The sequence below is a fragment of the Penicillium argentinense genome (assembly GCF_028826775.1).
Source record: "Penicillium argentinense strain IBT 30761 chromosome Unknown utg000005l_segment0_segment0, whole genome shotgun sequence".
NCBI classification, from domain to species: Eukaryota; Fungi; Ascomycota; class Eurotiomycetes; order Eurotiales; family Aspergillaceae; genus Penicillium; species Penicillium argentinense.
In genome coordinates, this window is record NW_026622664.1 from 1,791,266 (window position 1) to 1,814,175 (window position 22,910).

Sequence of the window (22,910 nt, forward strand, 5' to 3'; positions counted from 1 at the left end):
CGTCATATTGTAGAACTTACGGCAGCCTGCTGTGGCCTGGACTCCAAAAAGAGAATCTTTTGCCTCTGCGACCGGCGTTACTTCCTCTCCACCAACCGGCAATGTCTCCATGCGGCCTTCCACCCAAGCCATGCTGCATCACATATGCCGTCAACAAGAAATATCAATTTGATTTTGCAGGGCTTCGATAATGAATGCTGAGATTTGCCGTTACGCCGACTTTTTTGGCCAAAGGCTGAGCAGCAGCACCGCGTCAAGCACTCGTCTCGTAATATGGCCAGCATATCGCCATGTACGATACCCAAATAGTTGCAGATATCTCCAACAAGGTGCATGATTATGACCATTGCTTTGCCTTCGTCCTCGAAGACGTGGGGTGGCACGGTAATTCTCTGGGGTCCGGCCAGCATCCCCGTCAGGAGGATCTCGCCTCGCATGGCCGCTGGTGCCGTAAGGTGAGGTCAAGTTTCTTTATCTCTGGGGTTCCTTCGCAGAGCCGATGCCGATAGGAGGAGGTGGATGGAGCGGTCGATGTTCCTCGGCGAGCCGTCTGAAAGGCAAGATACCTGGATGGCTGTACTCTCTTTGTGGAGAGGATGGTGGCCATGGTTCTGGCTCTCATGGCGGAATTCATCAATTCAGGTTGAGAGAAAGATTGCAAGAACGGTTCAACTGTAGTGGGAGTGCTTTTCCCTTCACGGTGCTCCTAGGGACGGGGGGCATCTTATATACCTCAGGGTACCTCAGGTACTAACTACCTCAGAATCCAGGACAGTTCCGTCAATGATCAGACGATCCATGTTCCGTATACTCCTCGCTGACTTGATGGGTATTGCAACATTCGTGAAAATCATCCTCATTGGGGCAATGTCGACCTACCAATCAGTACAACGATCATGACAACTTCGAAATGCTGGCTTCTCATTCACTTTTGCAGGGGATGTGCAAAGGCCAATGGCCTGTTGTCCAAGCAAAATGCCAGATTGCGAGGGCAGCAATCTCCGGACCAGCCTTGCCCAGCGTGCAGCTTGAGGCAATCGATCGAGCGGGAGATGTAGAAGCCTGAAGAATCGCGATCCCTTCTGTGTAACCCACGGCCGTCCTTTCTGTCCCCACTCCTCCCTCCCGGCTGCAAGTGGGTGCAGCTTCCCCGACTACCGGGAATATAAGCGTGCATGGGGATGCATGTCCCCTGCGTCTGAGAAGACTTCACCCGAACTAACTCCGACCTTGGGCGAGTTTCAAGCTATCATCATGGTTAAGCTCGTCGATGACCATTGGCAGCTCGGAAGTTGGGCGGGCATTGGCAATGTCAAGCACACCTGATCAGGATGTTGCATTCCTGACTGTTTCTAGAAGTATAGTCCTACGGCAGTGGCAGTGCTTGGCCTTAACCATTCGGCTGGTACCTAGCCGATACCGGGGTACTGGAAAACGCAATCAGAGCCTCTCCAGGCTTAACTGGTAGTGCTACAGCCAAAAAAGCAAGTTTGCAAAGTCGATGTCGAATGTAAACAGGCCCCTCCCCCCCCCATCCCTACACAAATAATTATTGTTTTGATAGCTTGAGGAAACAAGGTAAATCTCAAGCGCCAGGTGGCCATGGGCGACGCCTTGGATGAGCAGCTGAAAAGCCACTGTTCTATGAACTTTCATCAATAATGACTTGATATGGAGTCTCCCGGCGGCAAGCTTAGACGAGAGGCTCTATGTGATAAGAAATCCGTACCAGGCCTCAAGGGGTGAAAAAAGCGGAAATGCGCCGAAGAACATGCCACGAAGACAAAGTATGAGAGGGAAAGAAGACCACGATTACGTGTTTCTAACTTGATGCAACTACAAAGAACATGCTTCATGTGGGACGGCATGTACCGCAGGTAATACGATAGCGAGAAAATCAGATGGTCGCAGCCAAGAAGATTCAGCGTCGAGAATGGTTGTCTCGAATTGAACATAAGAGAAGCCAGCCAGAATCAGAGCGGCGTGGGAAGTACTCGAACATGGAAAGTTAAAAAGACAAATCAAGATGATATCCGTCGCAATGGTACTTGTCTGAGAAAGGAAAACAGGAAATACTAGAGACACATTTGGGTGAATGAAATGAGCAAGGGAACGTTGAGGTGCGTATGGCTAGACAGCCTTCTGCTAAGCGCAGTGGAGAAGGGGTGTGGATGGTTCCCCTACTCAGCATCCATATCATCGTCAAGGTCAATGGCATTGGGATTGGCCGTTGCTGATGCAGCTTCGCCAGCCGGGGGAATGTTCCCTCCCTGGGGGCCGCTGCTCGCAGCAACAAAGCCCACCGGAGCACGGGCCTGGCGCTCAATCGCTGCCATTGCATCGGCCTGATCGGCCTGATCGACACCATCCTCGCCGTTCTGCGTTTGTTGTTGGCTCCGAGCAATGGCCTGGGAGGCAATAAAGTTGACGTCGGTACTGCGGAATGGTCAGTAAGTAACTGCGGGCGTATCAGTGAAAGGGATCGAACGTACTTGTATTGAGCCTGGACGCTCCGTTTGACGCGAAGCATCTCCTTGAAAGTATCTTCGTTGCCGTGCTGCACCTCAAAGGACTCCCACTTCTGCCAGAAGGAAGCGTTCGTGCGCGGATCACAGAACTGCGAGGCGTGGCCATAAATCGCACGGGCACGGTCAATTTCACCCAGACGTCGCTCCATTTCAGCAAACTTAAGACACATCTCCTTGGCTTCCTGATCGGGCAAGGCTGAAATTGCCCGCTCATAGATGGCCCGTGTGGAGGTGAGACCGAAGTTGGAGGCGGATTTGGTGATGTAGAACTCGAACATCTCGAATCGGTCCTCATCGGATACAGCCCGCGTGGCACGCTCGTAGATGCGCATGGCGTGACGCGCCAGCCCCCGCTCTTCTTCGAGGTTACCATACATCAGGTACAGAGGCTTAGCAAACTTTGGCGGGCATTCATCCAAGGCTTGCTCAAAAAGATCGCGGAGTCTCTCAATTCCGATCTTGCGATCAACCGCCTTGGTCAAGTACAAGTTCCACAGCTCAAAGGCAACTGGATAACTGAAGAGATCCAAGCCACGCTCGTAAATCTTGAAAGAATCTTCGAAATACTTTCTTTCTTCCAGGAGGTTTGCATAGTTGACCACGGTTTGAGGCGTCGCGATTCGGAGTTCGAAAATTCGTTCGTAAACCTTTCTCGTTTCCTCCAGGGACGACACACTTTCAACGAGATCGACATAGAAGCTCCACAACTTCCAGCTCTTATGTATGCGCTGCTGCGGCGACAAGTTTTCATCGAAATAGTCGACCATAGACTTCTTAGGTGCTTGTGTCGCCTTGGCCATGATATCAACCGCGCGATCAAAGTGCTCGCTGCGAAGTTCCATCTCGGCCCATTCACACCACGTCTCCGCAAGCTCTGCCACGGCTTTGAAAGGGACCTTGACGGCCCTCTCAAAAATGACCCGTGCCGTGTCGAGGTCCTGTTCGTTTTCGTAGAACTTGGCGTAGTTAACCCAAAGATCCGATAGCTTCCCATTAGCCTTCTTTGGGTTGATTGTGGCAATGGCAGCCGTGTAGGTGTTAACCACCTCTTGTTTATTGGTGCCCCAGAGTCCCACGCGCTTTTCCCATTCAATGACGTTGTGAGGGTCCTGACGCAACATAACATCGTTCATTAGGAAGGAACGTCGGTCCATCAACTGCTCAAAGCGAATCATGCGAAGGTCTAGATCGAAATCCGCCTCTTCGTCATGTTTGCCTTTCTCAGAGCGCACGGCTGCCGCTTCCATCAAGCTTCCAACAAGGGACTCTTCAAATTCCGCATACGAATCGAAGACCAGAGTAAAATCACGTACAGTCATGACAGTCGTGATTCCCTCCTCAAAGACATCTCTCGCCTTCTCAAAATTCCCCTTGGTAATCCAGTAGGTGGCCAGGCCAGCCCAAAGCTTCCCACGCTGGTCAGCGAATCTATCAATGCCACTTCGAAGAATGGCATCCACATCAATTCCATTTTTCGGTCCAGTTTCGATCTTCTTGGCTTTCGAAACTAACAGATCGACCATTGCTGTCCATAACTGGAAATTGCTCTTGCCGTTCTTGGATTGGAACCGAGGGTTATTGAGAATATCCATAAAGACCTTCACAGCCTCCGTGTATTGACCCATCTTGATCAGGAGCTCGATGTACTCTTCCGCATTCTCCGGATGGATCTTCATGTATCGAGCCCAGGTCTTCACGGTCGTTTGTCCAGATGCCGATCGCGCAAAGCTCTTGTAGAGCTTCCAAATGCGGTTGTGTTGGGTCACCGGGAGCGCGCGCAAGGCACGATCGAATACTCGTCTGGTTTGGGTCACTGAGGGCTGCAAGAGAAGGAAGGAGAGGTACATCTCCCAGACCCGAGGCATCTTATTCAGGAGAATCAAGGCTCGTTCGAACAGGGCGTTCACTTTCTGAAATTCAGCTCGGTAAACCGTTTGGTCCCGGCCCTTGAGATGTTTCGTTCGGAACTCGAGGTACTGTTGCGGCAAGCAGTTAGTCATATCACAATGTAACTTGCGCCGTGCATTTGAGGAGCAATGAAATCTCACCATCTTCCATAGTTTGTGGGATCGGGGCAGCTGTCTGCAGGCACGCTCGAGAACCTGGATGAGATATATTAGTGGTGATTCTCAAGTTATTCGTTGATTCGAGATATGTTGATCGACGTACAAAGGCTTGCTCATAGAGCGTACCGTGTTGCATCTTGAATTCGATGTAGGCAAGCCATGGCTTGACACTACCTGTGCTACCGGCATTGCGTAGCAAATCTTGTTCGTAGACCGTGTCTTGATCATTCTGCTTAAGTGTATATTAGCATCGTCCTCGCTTCAAGGCAGTTCAATGGGTGCATACGATCAGGTAAAAGTCCGGCCGGGACGCAGATGTTCGATCCATCTGTGCGTGCTGCCGGCTTGATCTCGGGGGCAAGAGTGTCCCTGGCATTGCGCCACTCGATTTGAGCGGGATCAGTTCGCACAGCAACAAGTCAGCATGAGAGGATGGCGCGGGGCGGGGAATCGCAGGTCGGCGCGTCGCCAGTGAAGGATGAAACGGCGAGGTCATATATTGGTCACGTGTATGTCACCGCATAGAGTAGGCGGTGGGGCTTTATCGGGGTCATATCAATGCGTGGCCGCATGGGAACTGAGTCGATCGTTTACGCCGGGAATTCAAAGCTGCCGTTATGTCGGGTGCCGTGGTATGTCTTGTGGCTCCAAGTGTCTTGTGCATCAACTAATGAGCTGTTTCTAGGGCCGAGAGCCAGTCTTCCCGACTCGCCAGTCGCTGGGGTTGATGAAAGCGAAGCTGAAGGGGGCGGAAGTAGGCCACAGCTTGTTGAAACGAAAGAGTGAAGCCCTAACAAAGTAGGTGCATTTTTCCAAGTGTTCTCATGTCCATGGCTAACTGGTGCGATCTCAAATAGGCGTTTCCGAGGTACGGCATATTGACCACTCGATGTTCCCCCGCACTCCACGACTGCTAATGATAGGCTCCGAATAGAAATCACACGGCGCATCGATGAAGCCAAGCAAAAGATGGGACGAGTGATGCAAATTGCGGCATTCTCCCTGGCCGAAGTTAGCTACGCCGTCGGTGGTGACATTGGCTATCAGATCCAGGAGTCAGCCAAGCAAGCTCGTTTCCGCGTACGAGCCAAGCAAGAGAACGTCTCCGGTGTCTTCCTTCCTCAGTTCGAGAGCTATACGGAGGAAGGCGTTAACGACTTTGGGTTGACTGGTCTTGGAAAGGGTGGTCAGCAGATCCAACGCTGTCGGGAAACATACGCACGAGCCGTGGAGACTTTGGTGGAGTTGGCCAGTCTGCAGGTACATACTGGGATATGAACATCTGAACATGCACTCTACTGACACTTGCAGACTGCTTTCTTGATCTTGGATGAGGTTATCAAGGTCGTCAACCGTCGAGGTATGCCTTTCCAAAACGCATTTAGCCACCAGGATGAGACTAACTTATACACAACGCAGTGAACGCGATGTAAGCCATTCATTGCACTACAATGTCGACAATGTCGATAAAACCCCAAATGCACCAGCTAACCGCTATGTAGTGAGCATGTTATTATTCCTCGGACGGAAAATACAATCAAATGTGAGTGTCCCTCGCCGTCTTTATCGCACGCATCACACTAACATCTAACTAGACATCAATTCCGAACTTGATGAACTCGATCGAGAAGAATTCTACCGCCTCAAGAAAGTTTCGAACAAGAAGCAGAGAGATAATGCAGCTGCAGATGCTGAAATTCTTGCCGCACGGCAAAAGGCCGCCGAGAAAGAAGCACAAAACGGCACTGCTGACACGTCGACGGTCACGAATAATGAGCCAGAAGCTACTGATGTCTTGGGCGAGCAGGAAGACAATGATGTTATCTTTTAAGACATCTTCATCAATCTCATCTGCCTCGCCTTTGCTTTGGACGGTTCGTGCGGTTCAACCTCATTGCCATATGGGTCATATCTGTATCAATTCTTTGGGTTACCAATTTATGTTCTTATTTGTGTGCCTTTTAGCTATTTGGCTTTACTTCGGGAAATATATTCAAGTTTGACTCGATTGGACATGGACATTGGACATGGACAAATGGTTACGAGCCCTGCATGTAGGATTGAATTGAGCTGAAAATGTGACCTAAGTAAGGCTCGTAATTCAAAGACAGAAAATTGATCGACAGACTCCCTGAACGCCAGAAAAAAATTATATCAAGATCTTTTGAACACGAATGTCTGAAGCGATCACTGACGCCACTTAGTAGCGCGGGTCCGGTAGCATGTACTGCTTATGACATACGGTTCAATTGTCATTCGCGTTCCCTTTGTTCTGGTAAGTAACGCGCATCAGCTTGCCCTCGGGTCCAATGGGCGTATTGTCCGTGGCTTCCTTGGCGCTGATGGCACTAGCCAGAGTCGCAAACTCGACGAAACCGATGTCTGGATATGCTTCAAAATGTCTGACTTCCTTGAATCCCTCGAAACGCTCATACACCGCCATCAGGACCTCTTCGTTGACGCCGGGTGGCAGTCGCTGCAGGAAAAGGGTTGTGTTTGGCTCGGCATACTCGCCGACCAGGGTCATATCCTGAGAAGGAGCGGTAGACTTGAGGCCAGCGCCCTTGATCAGTTTGCTGGGGCGTGCAGAGTCGTCGGCGTCGGGAGCGGGGCGCTTCTTGTTCGCTGCTTCCTGGGCCTCTTGAGCTTGGCGGAGCTCTTGTTATCTACATCAGCACCCAGATTCCCTCGACAAGAATAGATAAAGCGCATGAGGCGCATAGGATTGGATCGGTGCTGTTTAACTTACCCTTCTTTGCCAGACGCTCCTCCTTGTGGGCCTGCAGCGCCTCCGGACCATCCTCGCGCAAGACCGTCGCATCACTTCGCGTTTGCGCATAGGCCAGAACCATGGGCTTGCCAAAGAGCTCGAATCCGTTGATTTCCTCGATGGCGTTGGCCGCCGCCTCGACGCTGTCGAAAACGATAAAAGCCTGGCCCCTGCGCTTCAGGCTACGCTTCAGGATGATCTCGGTCACTTGGCCATAGTCCTCGAAAATCTCTCGCAGTTGCTCCTGCATCTTGCCGAAGTTAACGCGCTCCCGCAAGTTCCGAATCTAGATTCCCGAATATGTTAGTTGATCTTCGGCGGCGAACACGGGGGTCGGAGACCAGATGTGGGACTGGGTGTGCGTACGTAGACACTGAGAAGGCAGGTTAGCGGATACACAGACAAGAGAGATGATGCTTCGGCACTTACGTGCAGTTAGGCGTGATGCCAGCTTCCTTGGGGTCCTCGGTCGCCATGGTTGCGACAAGATGAGCACGGAAAGCTGATCGCGCGGAAGCTGAGAGGAGTGGGTGAAGCTCGGATCGTCTGCGGCGATGGCGATAAAGAAGATAAACGGGTACCTCAACGCTTCCTCAGTGAATTGCGGGTTGCTGATTACATACGTAGTACATGATGACAAAGCGGACAATAATTTCCATTCATTGGCATCATTGGTCTAGTGGTAGAATTCGTCGTTGCCATCGACGAGGCCCGTGTTCGATTCACGGATGATGCAATTAATCATTTTTTTTCCTGCTGCACCCTTTTCTCGTCCTCTCGTCTCTGCTCTGCTCTGAAAGGTCACAAAATTCAATACTTGGAAGGATTGAAAAATTTTTATTGATTCTTTAATTCACATCGCGTAATCGAAATTTAGCCTTTTCCTTGTGTTTAGCTCACCGGCAACAGGACCACCCTGAGATCTTCTACTTTCTCTTTCAATTGCTTTGGCTGGTCAGACCAGTTCTCATACTTCACTGTTTCAGAATTAGTGACAACAAATAGACGATCTGCAGCACTCAACCGAACCTAAAGAACAAATAGTCCGTTAGTGAGGTTTCGTATCAGTGTGGAGCAATTAACTTACCCTTGGAAAAGGGTGTAGCAGTAGCCCCGATAGCTTTTTGAGGACATCTGTTCGCAGGGCTTCGAGCCTCGATAGCGCCGCATAAGCTTTGATGGCCGCTTCCAAACGGGCGATATTCGATGAGCGGAAGTGTGACTTCTGGACAAGCACGAAGACCTTTCTGAATACAGGGTCTTGTTGTTCCAGACTGGAAGTCGCAAAACTGTCTATCAGAAATGCACAGAAATCCACTATAGGAACCGCGTAGCGATCATCTTGAAGAGTTTCACCCAGAGCGGCGGAAAGGTCCTGCAGAAGGGTAACCAAGATTGTTTGGCGTTGATTGGGCTCGTGAGAATTTAAAAATTGAATCAAAGCTGATCTTGCTGCCCGAACAAGTCCCTCAGATCCTGCAACCGCAGACGTAGCTAGTCCCTTGAACAAAGGCAGACGCAGCCAGTCAATAGGATACAGAGTAAGTAGTTGAGCAAAATAATCTTGAGAAGATACTTGGCTAAAATGCTCGTATTTTCTGCTTGAGTCAGTACGGATTGATATAGTGGGCTTCTATGAGAGTCGATTACCTTTGGAGGGGAGGCAGATCAGAGTATTCCCAACAGCTTTGCAGGCAACGCCATGCCTGCAGTCGGACTTTGTCGAGCTTTTCAGACGCAAGCCGGACGAGACAGCGAAGTAGGTCTTGTATCATGGGCGAACGCGATGTCACACCCGATTCCCCTTTCAGAATGATTTCGGCCGCCTGGATCGCTTCTACTCGAACTAGCGAGCCGATATCGCCTCGTCGGTCAGTAGTGTAATCATTGAGATAATCGAGCAGATTGGTTGCAATTTTCGTCGAAACCACTGATACATCATCAGTCAAAATTACTTTAGGTTGTCCTGTCCACAGGTATTTGGGGAGGTGCGAGTTACCTGTATGTGGCAAGATTTTAGTGGCCAAACATCTCACAGCAGCAACTCGCTTTTCAATGAGCTCTTCATTTCCTGCATAGCGAATCAACTCGGTGATGATGTCCCCTCGTAGATCGCTCGTCTCTTCTACTTGTTCGAAAACAGCACCAAGGGCTAAAATCTGGCCACGGCCACTGGGTAGTTTTGATGCAGCGTGCAAGTGGGAGAACCATGATTGAATTGTGATGTCCTGTTTTTGCGCTGTCAATAGTGGGAACAATGTGGATAGTGCTCCCGAGGAAGTCTCTATAGAAACATCATCACCCCGGGAGACGCAAAGTGAGAGAATCCGAAGAACTCGATCAAGTAGATCGCCGGAGGGTCGAGGAAGTGAAGTAGAAATGGTAGCGCGAGCAAGAGAATCAATCAAGCAAGCAGAGGCTTCCGCGGTCAGCTCCGGGCGAGAGGTTTGTTGAGTCAGGTCCCCATCAGTAGGACCCAGCGAGGACTCGAAAACCTCCCACAGTTTAGTTACTTGGGAAGAAACATTATTTCCTTCAGACGTATCGCTTGATTCTGCATCAAGCTCCCATGTGTTGGTGAAGGCTTCCACGGTTGCAGCCATTGACAAGAAACACCCGTGTCGTGTCTCTACGTCGCTCCGGGGAATACGTGGCAGCTTCTGCAACAGCCTTCCGATTACCATGCTCAATGTCTTGTATCTCTGTTGGACACTCAGCGACCCAATGGATCTCGCTGCTTGTCTCCTAGATTCGGCATCCGGAGATCCAATGCCTCGCCACTGCAGCAAAGCGTCGAGAAGGGGGCTCCAGTACATGGACTCCAGTGAAGCGGTGGCCTTGGAAACATCGACCATAGCGCGAGATCTGCGTGCAACAGCGTGGTAGTCAACTACCTGCACTAAAGCAATACCTTCGGTGATGGTGTTCGGGTGACGGCCGATCAACTCTTGCAGTGCCGCGGAGGCACCTCGTCGGATATTTCCAGAGGGATCTACACAAGCCGAGCAAACGAGCTCAACGGCCAATTTTTGCAAGACATCCACATCGCTTGTTCCGGATAGCGAAGGGACAACTTGTCGGGGCAATGCTTGCAGTTCCGATGTGGTGTATTTCCGAGACAATGCCCAAACACCGAAGCAGGCGGCATCACGAACCCCAGTTCCCATGGAGCTGCCAGTGGCTGTCCTCTGCTCGAATCCAAGACCCGACACAAGAGATTGAAGAATTTCGGGAAGTTGGTCAACAGGAGGCGCACGTCGAAAAAGCAAATGTGAGAGTGTGAGCATTAGTCCCTGCCACCGCTGAGCATCCACTGCACCCAGGTTACGTCTCAGCGTGTGAGAGCCGATTTTCCTTGCTTCAAACGGAGTTACCAAAGACCCATCTTCTTTTTCATAAAGAATGTTCTCTCTCAAAGAGTCTATTACTGCTTCGATGACTTCGGCGCCCATCTCAGGCTCCAATTTCAGGGTTATTACACTCAGAGCCTTGCTTGCGGCAAAACGCACAGGTGTATCCTTGTCTGCTAGAACGACGAGGAAGTGGTCAATTGAATCTTCCAAAATGGATGATAGCTGATCACCTGTGATCCTGGTGTCTCCTCTTTCGCTCAAAGATAATGCCATGACGGTAACGTTGCGGAGGATCTTGACAACGGTCTTTTTGGCTAATGCAGAAGACGCTATGGTGTTGGATATTCTCGACTGCCCTTGATAGATTCTGGATGTCTTTTTCAAAGATGCTCCTCAATATGGGAGCGAGATCTTCGACTTGGCCCGAGCCAGCCAAGCGAGCAATGAAAGACAGAACACCGATACAGGAGTAAACAAAAGGTGAGTCGACGTCCTCTGAGGGGAGAATGGTAGCGAAGGCCCAATTTTGAAGGTCTTTGAGGAGTCCCAATGTCTGCATATCCCCACGTAGGACAAGCCGTGCCAGAAGGGCTGTTGCAGCTTCACGCTCTTTCCCAGGGGCATTGATGTAATGCAGCGCCAATGACAGAAGCGATTTCGCAGCTGCTGGGGTTTTTGTGTTGAAGTCGCCCAATTGTTGCAAATTATCGTACGGAATGGGAACATCATCAGATGATAACGAGGAGAGGTCGAACGGCGCGAGAAGCAAATGTGATAACCAAACAAGCATCACGTAGCGCTCTTCCCATTTCATGCTCTGTAGCTCGCATTCAGGTAGGTCTTCGATGGAGTTCGAAGCGCGCGACTCATCCCACTCAATGAAAGCCCGAAGCATAGACTCAAGATATTTTGGCTCATTGTTAAGAAACCGACTGATCACTTTGACGCCACGAACCTTACAGAAAGTGTAAAGTAATCTGCATATAGCGCGAGGAAGCGGATACAGTGAAGCACCACGTGTGTTTTTTGCTACTTGGGAGCAATAATGGCCGCGGTGGTTGATCAGGTATGCCAGAAATGCATCCACTAAGGGGGGCAATAGCTTATGCAGATGCGGGTCTAACAACTGAGGCCATTCTTGAAAAGGTTCGAGCTGTATCAAAAGGTTAGCTACCAGAAAACTTCATATTGGGCGACGATATGTATTTTATATCGGACTTACAAGGCTCACGAGCTTCTCTGCCTTGAATTCCGATGTCCACTTGCGCGAGGTGCGGTGAGGGGCTCCAGTTTGAGACCTCCACAGCAGCGACGGGAGCTTGGTCGAGAACTCCGTGACTAGGTCGTTAGATGCCCGCTGGAGCTTGATATCTCTGTCCTCTGCTGCATCCATTGCGAGGACTTTAGTGGGGAGTGGATCGGTGTTGTTGAAGAATTGGGAAAGGCGTCAATAGCGGGCGAGGTCATGTGACGTCGATGCGATCCCACCCGTGGAGGTCACATTAGACATTCGCTTATCTCCCTCGTAATGGAACTGGGAAAAATTGAGTATTTTTTAATGTAGAAAAGATGGCGGTAAAATTGCCGCCTCGGGAAGCGATCTGCTCCCGTAGCTCAGCCTGATTTAGTCCCCCTGCCGCCCTGAGCTGCTCCCTGAGAAATCCTGAGAAATCCTGAGCGAACCTGAGCGCTCCCGGAGCACACTGATCGCTCGCCTCAGCCTTTCTTTCTCTGTTTCGCTTCCTCCAAAGATAAGCGAGTTGCTGCCTACGGCCGTTCCTAGGAGCCCGGGCAAAGAATTTAACGTGTGTCATCATGCTTCTACTCTCTAGTGCTTACTTTCGAGCTCATCGTCTGTCCACCATGATCTGCTATTCTGCATAAGAAATGAGCCTGCTGTTAACTCACTCTCTGATGCCTTGCTCTACTCTACAGTAGTAATACGTACTTTACTTGACCGACGTATAAGAACTAGTTTTCATCCTTGCTTCTGCCTCTATGTTCTGGATTAGTTCAGCCCCAGGACTATTATTCATCACTACAGCGAAGCACAAATTCTATAACCCTAAGTTATATTTCTCTCTATAACTATAAAGCAGCAGGAAGGCATCACTAGCTTACTAAAGGATAATTAACTAACTAACAACTACTTAACTATGCGTGGGATAAGTCAGAATATATAAACACTGTTTTGCTTTTCGAAGGTTGATTTTACAATTCACTTGTTGACGTTGATCTTTCTCTTTCAAATTTTTTCTTATAGTTTTGAATCGAATCATTAAATCAAAATTTTCCTCATGAGTATTCGCGGAATATAAGATGATCTCACAAGCAGATCGCTTTTAGATTTCTTGAAAGATCTCGTGATCAGCTTTACCTAGTCTCCATACAAGAACCACATCTAAATACTAACAACCTATTAGTGCTCGAATCCCAATCCAATGATCAATTTTGCAATACCGCTTTATCAGTCCGGAGGCATTTGAATAGTTTGGTATATTGAATAAATAGTCTTTCATGACAAACTTGTAATGCTACTGCTACAGTATACAATACACAAATTAATCCCTTTGGCTTCCACACAGCGACTTTAGGTTCCAGATCAACGTGTATTTTTATTTTCTCACGGAAGGCCTTAGTTATGTAATTTCCTCGGAGACAAAAATGCGACATGATCTCCAGTGAACACTGCCTTGGGTAGATTCTATATCTTTCCATGTTCTGAATCAAATACATACCTATACATATAGCATTATTTGCAACCAACAACTTTCTTCTCTGAAACTCAGTAAGGTGAGTCGTTGCTATGGTTAAGATAACCATTCCCTTGACCCATATCATTGGACACAAGTGGGGACTTGCTTTAGTCTCTAGATTAACGTGGCTGCTTTTCCATATTCTTGTCCCTGTTCCATATTCTTGTCCCTGTTCCATTTCTGTTCCCTGTTTCATTCTGTTGCCTGTTTCATTTATGGGAGCGGCCTGCTCACCCAGAAACTCTTCTTCATGTACGTAGATATTTTCCTTCCATTTCCTCAAGACCGTTATTTCCAGAAGCACCTAGTCATTGAATAGAATCCTGCTCATTATCTGGATTCCTGCAATTAATTTTGCCTGGAAAGTAAGTAGAACTTAATAAGGAGACATATGTATCAGTCAACCGTTCGTGGCCATCCAGAAGCGGGCAGCATGCCTGATCAGCGGAGCTTTCAGAACGACAGCAGCAGAGGCACTGAACACAGAACTACACCTACCACCAATTGCGATCCAGATGAACCGCCTCGTAAAAGAAACGGCTTTACGGTTACGGACTGGACCAGTATTCGCTGTCCCACCAACAATGCTACGACGCCGACCGGTGGACGAGAGAGACTGGTCTGGATGGACACCGATGGAGGCGCAAGCCTGGAAAACAAGCGGATGCCTTACGGCTCCCCCGGGAACTTTGGCGAGAGACTGGGAGAGTCGGAAGGCATTCGTCCAGGCACCATGGCAAGCGCCGCCAGAAGTGTTCATCGAGGACAGAGAGATGGCAGTGATTCTATCCAAAGAACCAAGCGAAAGATCCTTGATTCTCTACACCGACGGGAGTGGGATCGAGGGAAAAATTGGAGCAGCAGTAGTCGTTGATCTCGAGGATCACCACGCTCACAGCCAAATGGGCGGCGAAGATACGTCCACTGTATACGCTGCCGAGCTCAGTGCCATCGAAATGGCATTCAAATTAATCTTGGAGACCACGGAACCGTGGGCGGCACAGGCGAGAAACGAGCTTGTCATCTTTGCAGACAGCCAAGCGGCATTGAAGGCGCTCCGCCAACCACGGATGCCATCAGGACAGGTCTACCTGGAAGAATGCCTCCACCTGGTAAGGCAACACGCAGCCAATGGCCGTCAAATCCACCTCAGGTGGATACCTGCTCATCAAGGAGTGGCCGGCAATGAACGTGTCGACCGACACGCAAAGGAGGCGGCCCAGGAACCAGAAGGACCACAAAATCCAAACAATGGTTATATTCGCCTTGCAGCTGCAGCTAAAAGCCGCATTCGCCGCGAGGCAAAAATCGAGTGGGAAAGGTCATGGTCTATTAACAGTTCGACCGACGAAACGCTTAGTCGAACGACCAACAAAGAAGACCCTAGAATACTGGTCCGACCTGCGGAAAGTGACAGCGTCCATTCTGATGCAGCTTCGTACTGGAAGAATTGGCCTTGCTGCCTACTTGACTCGCATCAATCGGCGCGAGTCAGCGAGATGTGGTTGCGATCTGGGGAATCAGACGGTCAATCATATCTTGCTTGAATGCCCGCTACTCCCAGACGAACGCAACTGGATGAGAAACGCTCTGTCCGACCGCGGAGTTGCTCTTCGACGCGATAGTTGCTCTTCGACGCGACGAGCTCCTGACGCGGCCAGAGGCTCGCATAATTGTGGCCGAATTCATGGTCCGGACAGGTCTCTTAAACCAGTTTCAACCAGTCGACCCATTGGCTCTCGGCACGGAAAAAGGCGACGAAAAAGGATGACCCCTCAGGACAGTGTGACGGAAGGAGAAGGATGGTGCCCGTTAGGAGTGCAGTGCCAGGTCCACAGAGTATACTCCCTTGATGCAAACGAACGCAGGAGCGGCAGCCGACGGCCCAGAGGGCTGCGCAGATGAAGGCGGTGGAGGTTGAAGCAGATCAGAGAATGAAGTCTGATTGTGGAAAGGAGAGTGGGTAGAGGGGAGGCGACGTTCGTTTTGGATTTCCTTTGTTTATTTTGTCTATTTTGTCATGGTTGCATACATTCTCGGGCGATCAATCCGGGGCTTGCGTTGCAACCCATGGAAACAATCGTTCAGTGGGCGGGCGACCACCTTCAAGATGTCGGCAGGCCTGACAGCACTCCCTATAGCAGCATATATTTAGAGCAAGCTACATCGGGCAAATGAATTCATCATCATCATCATATAAATTGTTCGTTTGGAGCGTCCTCTACACAGTACGGCATCGAATTTTAAACAATCTTTTCTTTCATTGCACCAACGATTATTGAAGTTCAGAACGACCCTCTACCACCACCATACAAGTTCTGGATAGTGCAAGTGAGCTCTCTTCTCCGGTTAGTTGCTGTTATCGATTATCAGCGGAGATACACGTTAGTTGACTACAGAGTACCGTAAGACGAGCATCCCCATACCTAAGCCCTTTTAACTTGTTTTACCTATTAGGTGAAAATGTGAGAGTCGAAGTATATCCAATATACTTGTGGTTGCAAGAAGGAAATGGAGTTTGAACAATGCGACGAGCGCCGCGGAACGAACGTCAGATGCCATCCAATCAGGAAGGTATTTGGTAAACTCGAACAACTACTGTTCGAGGCACCTGGTTAAGCCAGACGCAGAGGTGAAATAATATATTTTTTGGCTCGCGGAGTTCAAGCTGTCTTTAACCAAGCAACAGAGTTACTTCGCTATAGCAATTTTTGCGCCGCTATTCGATGTGAGTGACCCAGGGGTGGCAGTTTCTGACGATGTTCTCGCGGCATTCGATTATCTTGACAACTTGAAAATTCGGCATGGTGAGCAATTGAAAAACATGACACAAAGTCCTACGAGCATGCGATCAGGATCATGAGAGATATTGCTTCGTTCACCTATGCAGAGCCCACATCAATAACGCTGGTGGGCGGGTGGGCCATTCGATGTCCCCGGGGTTCTTGGAAGGGCTAAAAGGCCGCAATCCTTTTGCCTTGGTGATACTGGCCCACTTCTGTGTATTTCTGCACGTCGCCCGAGACAATTGATGTATTGGGTCCTGGGGTCGAAATGTTCTTGGGGAATAATGCAAAGCTTAGAGTATGGCTCGCAGCGTCACTTAAAATGGGCAGTCGTACAAGTTTACAGACGATGATTAACGGGGCCTGCAATGAGCGCTCAATGCCATTCAACATGGTCCAATGTCGGGTTTCAGGGGTACAGCTTAAGATGAAGAACTTACTCAACAATATAAAGGGCCACAAAATCAACTTGTACACCCCCTGGATAGACACTACGTATTCATATTCTCTAAACCTCCCCGAGCAGGCCCATCTCGAGCGCGGAGGTTTGTTCCATGGAACAAACGTGTGCGTAAGTTCAAACAATTTCTTTTATACTTATCACCGTGAGCGAACCAGGGTTAAAATACTGGCGGTGTAGAGAGCGCTCATATGGCGTGTCTAAAGACTCTGCAACTCGATCGAACGAGCGGCCGCGGCCGTGAATGTGCAAGATTGAAACACAACAGCACGCCGAATAAGGTGATTTTTTCAAAAGAGACCGCCAGTGATAATACATTCGCCGGTAGATCGGTCTGAGCATCGAGCCATAAGTCACGCGCTTTGGAATTGATTAGTTTCGGGATTTTCGTTAAATGTCTTTGGCAGAGGCATTCGCCAAGAAGATCTAGACCCTTGAGGCCTGCACCAGGAAAGACAGATCGCCAGCGACAAAGTTCATAGGGAGCCATACTACTCTAATGGTAGAGAGCTTCTCTGCACAGATGTATTAGATAATGCGTTCTAGAGTCATATAGATACTCGCAGCAAGAAAAGCGGGTATAAGCAGGGCTAATGCACTCTGCATGATATTTAAGCCTTTGGTGAAGTCCAGTGCCTCGGACAATGTCAGTAAGCATTCTACATAATCAATAGTCTCCAGGTTGCGCCGGTTAAGAAGATGATCAAGAACCATGTTGGTGAACGCATCAGCTGATAAATATGCACAAGTCTGCTGAGCCCAAATAGGACAGTGGGACAGTGAATGTGACTGCAGCCGGAGTGGACAGGATATAGTAATAGAAAATGAACACCATCGATGCTCTGTTATTGCTGCATGACCTAGGAAAAGGACCAAACCAGTCGTGGATGTACCAAGTGTTGTGAGATTTGAATTTAACAAGTAGACGGATAGATCCGGAATATTGGAATATTGGAATATTTGTATTTCTAGACCAAGCGAAAAGTTGCCGCAAAAATAGAAAATTTCAAGCTAGAGCCCTGATCCATAGGCATCTAATTTAGTACTACGTATTCCCCTACAGTATCTTTGAAACTTCTTTTTCATCAACTTTTCTTCGTATTCGTTCCCGTGCACGTTTAAGGCTAAAGCGGCGCATCAGGTACGGGTATTCGCCGGTGTTTTGGACCTTCTGTTCGTGTTCGTGATTTTGTCCAGTTTAGGGCTACCTGTGGGTCCTGGAAAACGCTATTTGAAGACGTAATCGTGACTAGGGACTTTGGATTTGCCATGGCCTAATCTAAGTGGGCAGATTTTATGATCTCCGAGACATCAATTCGCGCCCGTCACGTTCGCCTGTCACCCAATAAAATCTCAGGAGTACTCGGATTTTGCATAGTCCGGAGGTGGTAGCCAAATCGACAGATCTGGCGGCAACGATTGTTCGTATGTCGCGCCTTTTCGGGTATATTTGGAGAATATTGCTACCTAGCGTGGATCTGAACTTGCGTTGTTCAGTGTTAGCATCAATACTTAAGCATAGGGTAACCTATGAACCGTTCATTGGAAACTGCTTTCGCCACGACATTCACTCCTCTCTTTTTATTGACTTTCCATTTTCTCGTTTGCCACCTACAAAGCCATGGCCTACAAACTTTATAATTACGATCCTTCCGGCAGCGCAGCCATTCCTATTGCTGCCCTTTTCGGACTGGCAACAGTGGTCCACATTGTGCAGATGGTTCGTGCCCGAAGTTGGTACATGATTCCATTCACAGTTGGTGGCGTCTGTAAGTTTCTCTACGATACACACGGTTGTGAAATTGATTAAATTTTGAACAACTTCATTTCAGTCGAGGCGATCGGCTACTTATGCAGGTACATCAATTCAACCGAAACGCCAGACTGGCAGACCACGCCCTATATTGGGCAAAGCCTTCTTATTCTTCTCGCTCCTGCTCTTTTTGCCGCCTCTATTTACATGACTCTCGGACGACTTATTGTCACTCTAAAAGCCCATTCGAATTCGATCATTCGGCCATCATGGTTGACCAAGATTTTCGTGATCGGGGATGTTCTTTCCTTCTTGATGCAATGTGGAGGTATGGTCTCTTTTAGCAGCCAGGATTCAGCAGGGCTTGACACGGTGACTGATGCCATTCTTTATAGGCGGAGGATTCCTTGCCAGCGCGAAGACCCAGGACAAGATAGATATGGGCGAGAACATGATCCTGGGTGGCCTTTTCGTCCAAATACTCTTCTTCGGACTTTTTATCATAGTTTCGGTCATTTTTCACTGTCGAATGCATGCTTCCCCTATGAACTATGTGGGAGGAAGCCGAATTCCCTGGGCGCGGTGCATGATGGTCTTGTATACTGTCAGCTGCCTAATTATGATTCGTTCAATCTACCGAGTGGTTGAATACGTGCAGGGGAGCGGTGGCTACCTACAAAGCAAGGAAACGTTTATCTACGTTTTTGATGCCGCGTTGATGCTTGGCTGTTGCCTTGTCCTCATTATTTTACACCCAAGCAAAATGTTGAGTGAACAGGAAAACAGATATCAGAAGACTGAAGATCTTGAGATGCTGGCCAGTAATTACTGATCATGTGGAAAACATTACGTTTGAGTTGCGGGATGGATTATAAATTTCTTTGGAATTTCTAGCTTCCATCAATATCTTTAGGACTATGCAACCAAACCAGAGAGACAGATTCTATGTCCATGTACAATAGAGCCAACGCTCATGTAATCACATGTGTAAAAGGCGTCCTTCCGAGAGAGCATTTGGGGAGACGGACATTTTTCGTTTTCAAGGTGTGGACTGCTGCATCCGTTTTCTGGCCCACGTCTTCAATCTTGAGGTTGGCGATATACTTTCCACACTGAAATCCGGCGACCATAAGGCAGCAGCCACGGCATGCGATCTTATGCAGGAGAACAAAAACATTGGTTTGCACCCTTCAGTGTCCCGCCTTCGAATTATGAGCCTCAAGATAGCAAGAACACCACAGAGAAGACAGCAGTAGAAGGTAATTTGCCAAACAAATCGGTTTAATGACAAATTCATAGAGTACGATGTTGACACAAGGTGGAAGTCGACATTCCGAATGATAAGGGACGCCTTACAGGCAAAGCAACTAATCAAAACGTGGATTGACAATCAATCATACCTTCCACCTCTCTCGACAGAGGACTGGGAGTCTCTCCATCAAGTCGAGTGCATTCTGGCGAAATTTGAGGAGCTCACTCTCACTGTTTCTAAAAGCCAGCCCCAGATCAGCCTTGCAATACCTATTTACTATTATATTCACGATATACTGAACGATGCTGCATCCAGGGAGGGAGAATTTGCTGCCCTAGGCCCGACATAGCTTCTGCAGTATCTTCAGGGCTTAGTTAGCGTTGGGGTGAAATTTATCGCGACTCTCAAAATCATCTTCTGATTCGTAAATTGAATAAAAAGGAATTTCCCATGCCCCAAATACGACCAATATGTGAGTGTTGACCTTGAAAGCTACAACATTGTGAATGTAAACACATAGTAATCAGGATACATAAAGTATGGTGCTTTACTGAATAGTAAAAATTCCCTTGGGAAAAGTCCAGAAAAAAACCCATCCATATAATGAAAGACAAACGATCAAACGGCCAGACATCACGTAATAACGAAACAAATCTTGCCACTAATACCCCAATCGGAGAGCATGGCTTTTGTCACCCGAGCAAAATGACCAAAGCCGCGTGCCTTTGAGAAAAAGAACATCGTATATTGCTTGCAATCAAAACAGAAGCATACCGCTGTGGCCCTTCAGTTATCCTCATCGTCTAATTCACCCATTTGGTCTCGAAAGGAGGGAGTCTTGGGGTTCTGAGGGTACGTCGTGGCAAGCTGGACCATGGTCTCCCGAACATGAATTAACGAGATTGCCAACGCAAGTGAGTTCCAGACATCCTGACCGGGCTCGGTGAGATTGAATTGTCCCATAAATTTCACTCGGGAATCAGGGGCTGCTTTCCAAGCAGGGGAATAAGGATCTGAGTCGAGGGATAATATAGTGGCAATGGGGCCACAAAGGACAAATCCTATCAGAGTTGGCCAATACGGTTCGTCCGGCTCTCCATATGCAACTTGATGACGTGCCGCATGTGAAATGAGTCTATCAACTAATTTAGTGACAGTTTTGAGAGCAGCCTCGTTTGGTTTCTGAACTTGGATAATATAAACTGGGATGGTCTCGCAGGTTGTTTTGAGACCGCCGTCGTCAATAGCCCAGCGAAGGAATTTCAAGATCGCTTTGCGTACCACATTGGGTGGGTAAACATCCAGAACTTGACAGTCTCTAATCTGGCACCCCAAACTGAGAATGTCTTTCATGGCCTTGATTGCATGAAACTCCGACCGTGCTCTACTCTTGAATTTGAGATTTGCTATCTCTTCATCAGAAGTGTCATCCGCAGTAAACAATGATTCGGGTAACGTGGCAAAGTCCGTTCTCCAATGATGAAACATTACCGGTTTGCAGCCACGAAGGGCGAGCTCGAGGTATAGACTCTTCTCTCCTTCACCCATTTGCGCTTCCTTTGGAACCTTCACTGCCTGGGCCATGCGCCTGGCCTTCTCTTGAGTAAGCTCAAACACAAGGTCCCTTCTTTCAAGCCTTGCCTCATTCCTCCGGTGTTGTTTGTCATATGCAGCCTCGATTTCATCATCATCACTCGGAGAGCTATAGTTGTAGTCTTTGATTGAATTATCAAGATCTTCTTTCGCCCCCTTTTTGATGATGAATCTATCTCGCTCTGAAGAGCCCGTAGGGCTCTCGAAAGAGCTTGAGCACTGAAATAGATCATATTGAACCGCATAATGAGGAATGGTGACTGTCGAAGGCGCGGGCTCAGGTAATTTAGAGTAACCAAGCCCTTCCACAGCGGGATATCCGTTCGCTCTCCAGGACAAACTAGAAGATTTGGGCTTCTTTCCCTCCTCAGGAATATCCTGGCCATTTTTGGGGCTCTGAGAAGCACGAGGCTCGTCAATATCTTTTGAGGATTTGCCCTTTTTGAGGTTCGGCTGAATTGAGTCCACGGGTCTGCCTCGCTTGGACGACATGGCGACTAAAAGAACGTTTCGCTGACAAACGATGAAAGCCAGAAAATTGAAAAATTGGCGTCGATTTTTAAGAAGCAGGCGAAAGGCTGACAGGCAGGAGGTTTCAGGTTGAAGTCGCCGAAGACAGCAACGAAGTCAGATGGGCGGCAGGCAGAAAAAGAATCGAGTGCGAGTGCTTGAGGGACGAGATCGAGTTCCGAGTTGCCATGTACTCGCGGGGGCCCGGGAGAATCATATACCGACGAATTTCCACCGCGATAGGCGGATCAATGAAAGAAAGGTCAATACAAAGAGGACAACCGACAGTGGGAGCCAAGTAAGAAGTTTATCAAAGAAAAGCGGTGATATGATGCTCCAAATTAGCCGTAAAAAATAGCCCTAGGGCCGACTACTGCCTCGATCAAAGACAAAAAAGATCACTTAATGTTGTCTTCGTGAGAACGAGGATTGCCCCTCAAGAATAATCGCATACAAGAGAGAAAAAATTGAAAAGTCGCGCAGGATTTATTAGTACGTATTTGCATCTCCTGTCCAGGGCCATGGGAATCAAAATTTCATCCAGCAGCATGACTGCAAGACATCATCTCACGGGCACGGCGCCAGGCCCAGCAAGAACCACACGGGTCATAATCTTTCAAGCTCGAACACATCCCCGGATAACACTTTTTTGTTGAAAGACACACCCACCCTCGTTCGTGCAGTCGTAACCCACCCGCCCTGGCAGTGACTGCCCAAGAGCTCGTCACCCATCACTCCGAACAGCCATGGCCCGGCATGGCAGAGAATAGTCGTAAAGTCGACTAGTCGGGAAGAAATAAAGACGAACTCGCCAAGTTAAAGAAGACCCAAGAAAGCAATTTAGATACGCGAAACAGGAAAGGATAGAAAAAAGCAATAGCAACATAGTTGCTCCATTACTCATGTCATTCGGCACAATGAAGCGTGCTTAGCGAAAGGATCTGCAGTCAGCGTCTACGCTGACGTTCAGTCAAACACACATCTGCGATGGGTACGTAGAGCAAGTTGAAGAGAGGGAAACGGAAGCACGGAGCCCAAAAGAGCCCGGGTCGTGACGGCATCAGACCGTGGTGCACCGAGTCA

General features: G+C 48.7%; 8 protein-coding genes across 8 annotated transcripts; 2 read left to right on the forward strand and 6 right to left on the reverse strand.

Annotated features, from left to right (window-relative positions):
* N7532_005455 (uncharacterized protein) lies at window positions 1-437 on the reverse strand (the record flags this gene model as incomplete). Its single annotated transcript, XM_056617949.1, has 2 exons — window positions 1-133; window positions 250-437. Coding segments are annotated over 2 exons (321 nt in total), but the record flags the coding sequence as incomplete, so codon positions are not given.
* Window positions 438-2,180: 1,743 nt separating this feature from the next.
* On the reverse strand, window positions 2,181-5,090 carry N7532_005456 (mRNA splicing protein SYF1; the record flags this gene model as incomplete). Its single annotated transcript, XM_056617950.1, has 5 exons — window positions 2,181-2,436; window positions 2,493-4,504; window positions 4,577-4,630; window positions 4,698-4,823; window positions 4,881-5,090. The coding sequence occupies 5 exons, from the start codon at window positions 5,088-5,090 to the stop codon at window positions 2,181-2,183; spliced, it is 2,658 nt and encodes an 885-aa protein (XP_056474109.1).
* Window positions 5,091-5,211: 121 nt separating this feature from the next.
* N7532_005457 (H(+)-transporting V1 sector ATPase subunit D) lies at window positions 5,212-6,425 on the forward strand (the record flags this gene model as incomplete). The annotated part of the gene is made up of 8 exons (XM_056617951.1): window positions 5,212-5,226; window positions 5,280-5,392; window positions 5,452-5,462; window positions 5,529-5,854; window positions 5,906-5,954; window positions 6,014-6,023; window positions 6,097-6,137; window positions 6,190-6,425. The coding sequence occupies 8 exons, from the start codon at window positions 5,212-5,214 to the stop codon at window positions 6,423-6,425; spliced, it is 801 nt and encodes a 266-aa protein (XP_056474110.1).
* A 414-nt stretch (window positions 6,426-6,839) lies between these two features.
* On the reverse strand, window positions 6,840-7,840 carry N7532_005458 (U1A/U2B'/SNF family RNA-binding protein; the record flags this gene model as incomplete). Its single annotated transcript, XM_056617952.1, has 4 exons — window positions 6,840-7,252; window positions 7,344-7,650; window positions 7,731-7,737; window positions 7,794-7,840. 4 exons carry the CDS (start codon window positions 7,838-7,840, stop codon window positions 6,840-6,842), a joined length of 774 nt encoding a protein of 257 aa, XP_056474111.1.
* Window positions 7,841-8,255: 415 nt separating this feature from the next.
* Window positions 8,256-12,110, reverse strand: N7532_005459 (tubulin-specific chaperone D; the record flags this gene model as incomplete). Its single annotated transcript, XM_056617953.1, has 6 exons — window positions 8,256-8,393; window positions 8,452-8,962; window positions 9,015-9,294; window positions 9,364-11,031; window positions 11,177-11,870; window positions 11,940-12,110. The coding sequence occupies 6 exons, from the start codon at window positions 12,108-12,110 to the stop codon at window positions 8,256-8,258; spliced, it is 3,462 nt and encodes a 1,153-aa protein (XP_056474112.1).
* Window positions 12,111-16,836: 4,726 nt separating this feature from the next.
* N7532_005460 (uncharacterized protein) lies at window positions 16,837-17,433 on the reverse strand (the record flags this gene model as incomplete). Its single annotated transcript, XM_056617954.1, has 3 exons — window positions 16,837-17,079; window positions 17,152-17,234; window positions 17,280-17,433. The coding sequence occupies 3 exons, from the start codon at window positions 17,431-17,433 to the stop codon at window positions 16,837-16,839; spliced, it is 480 nt and encodes a 159-aa protein (XP_056474113.1).
* Window positions 17,434-18,340: 907 nt separating this feature from the next.
* On the forward strand, window positions 18,341-19,304 carry N7532_005461 (RTA1 domain-containing protein; the record flags this gene model as incomplete). The annotated part of the gene is made up of 3 exons (XM_056617955.1): window positions 18,341-18,488; window positions 18,552-18,800; window positions 18,868-19,304. 3 exons carry the CDS (start codon window positions 18,341-18,343, stop codon window positions 19,302-19,304), a joined length of 834 nt encoding a protein of 277 aa, XP_056474114.1.
* A 1,206-nt stretch (window positions 19,305-20,510) lies between these two features.
* Window positions 20,511-21,809, reverse strand: N7532_005462 (uncharacterized protein; the record flags this gene model as incomplete). The annotated part of the gene is made up of 1 exon (XM_056617956.1): window positions 20,511-21,809. One exon carries the CDS (start codon window positions 21,807-21,809, stop codon window positions 20,511-20,513), a length of 1,299 nt encoding a protein of 432 aa, XP_056474115.1.
* Window positions 21,810-22,910: the final 1,101 nt, after the last annotated feature.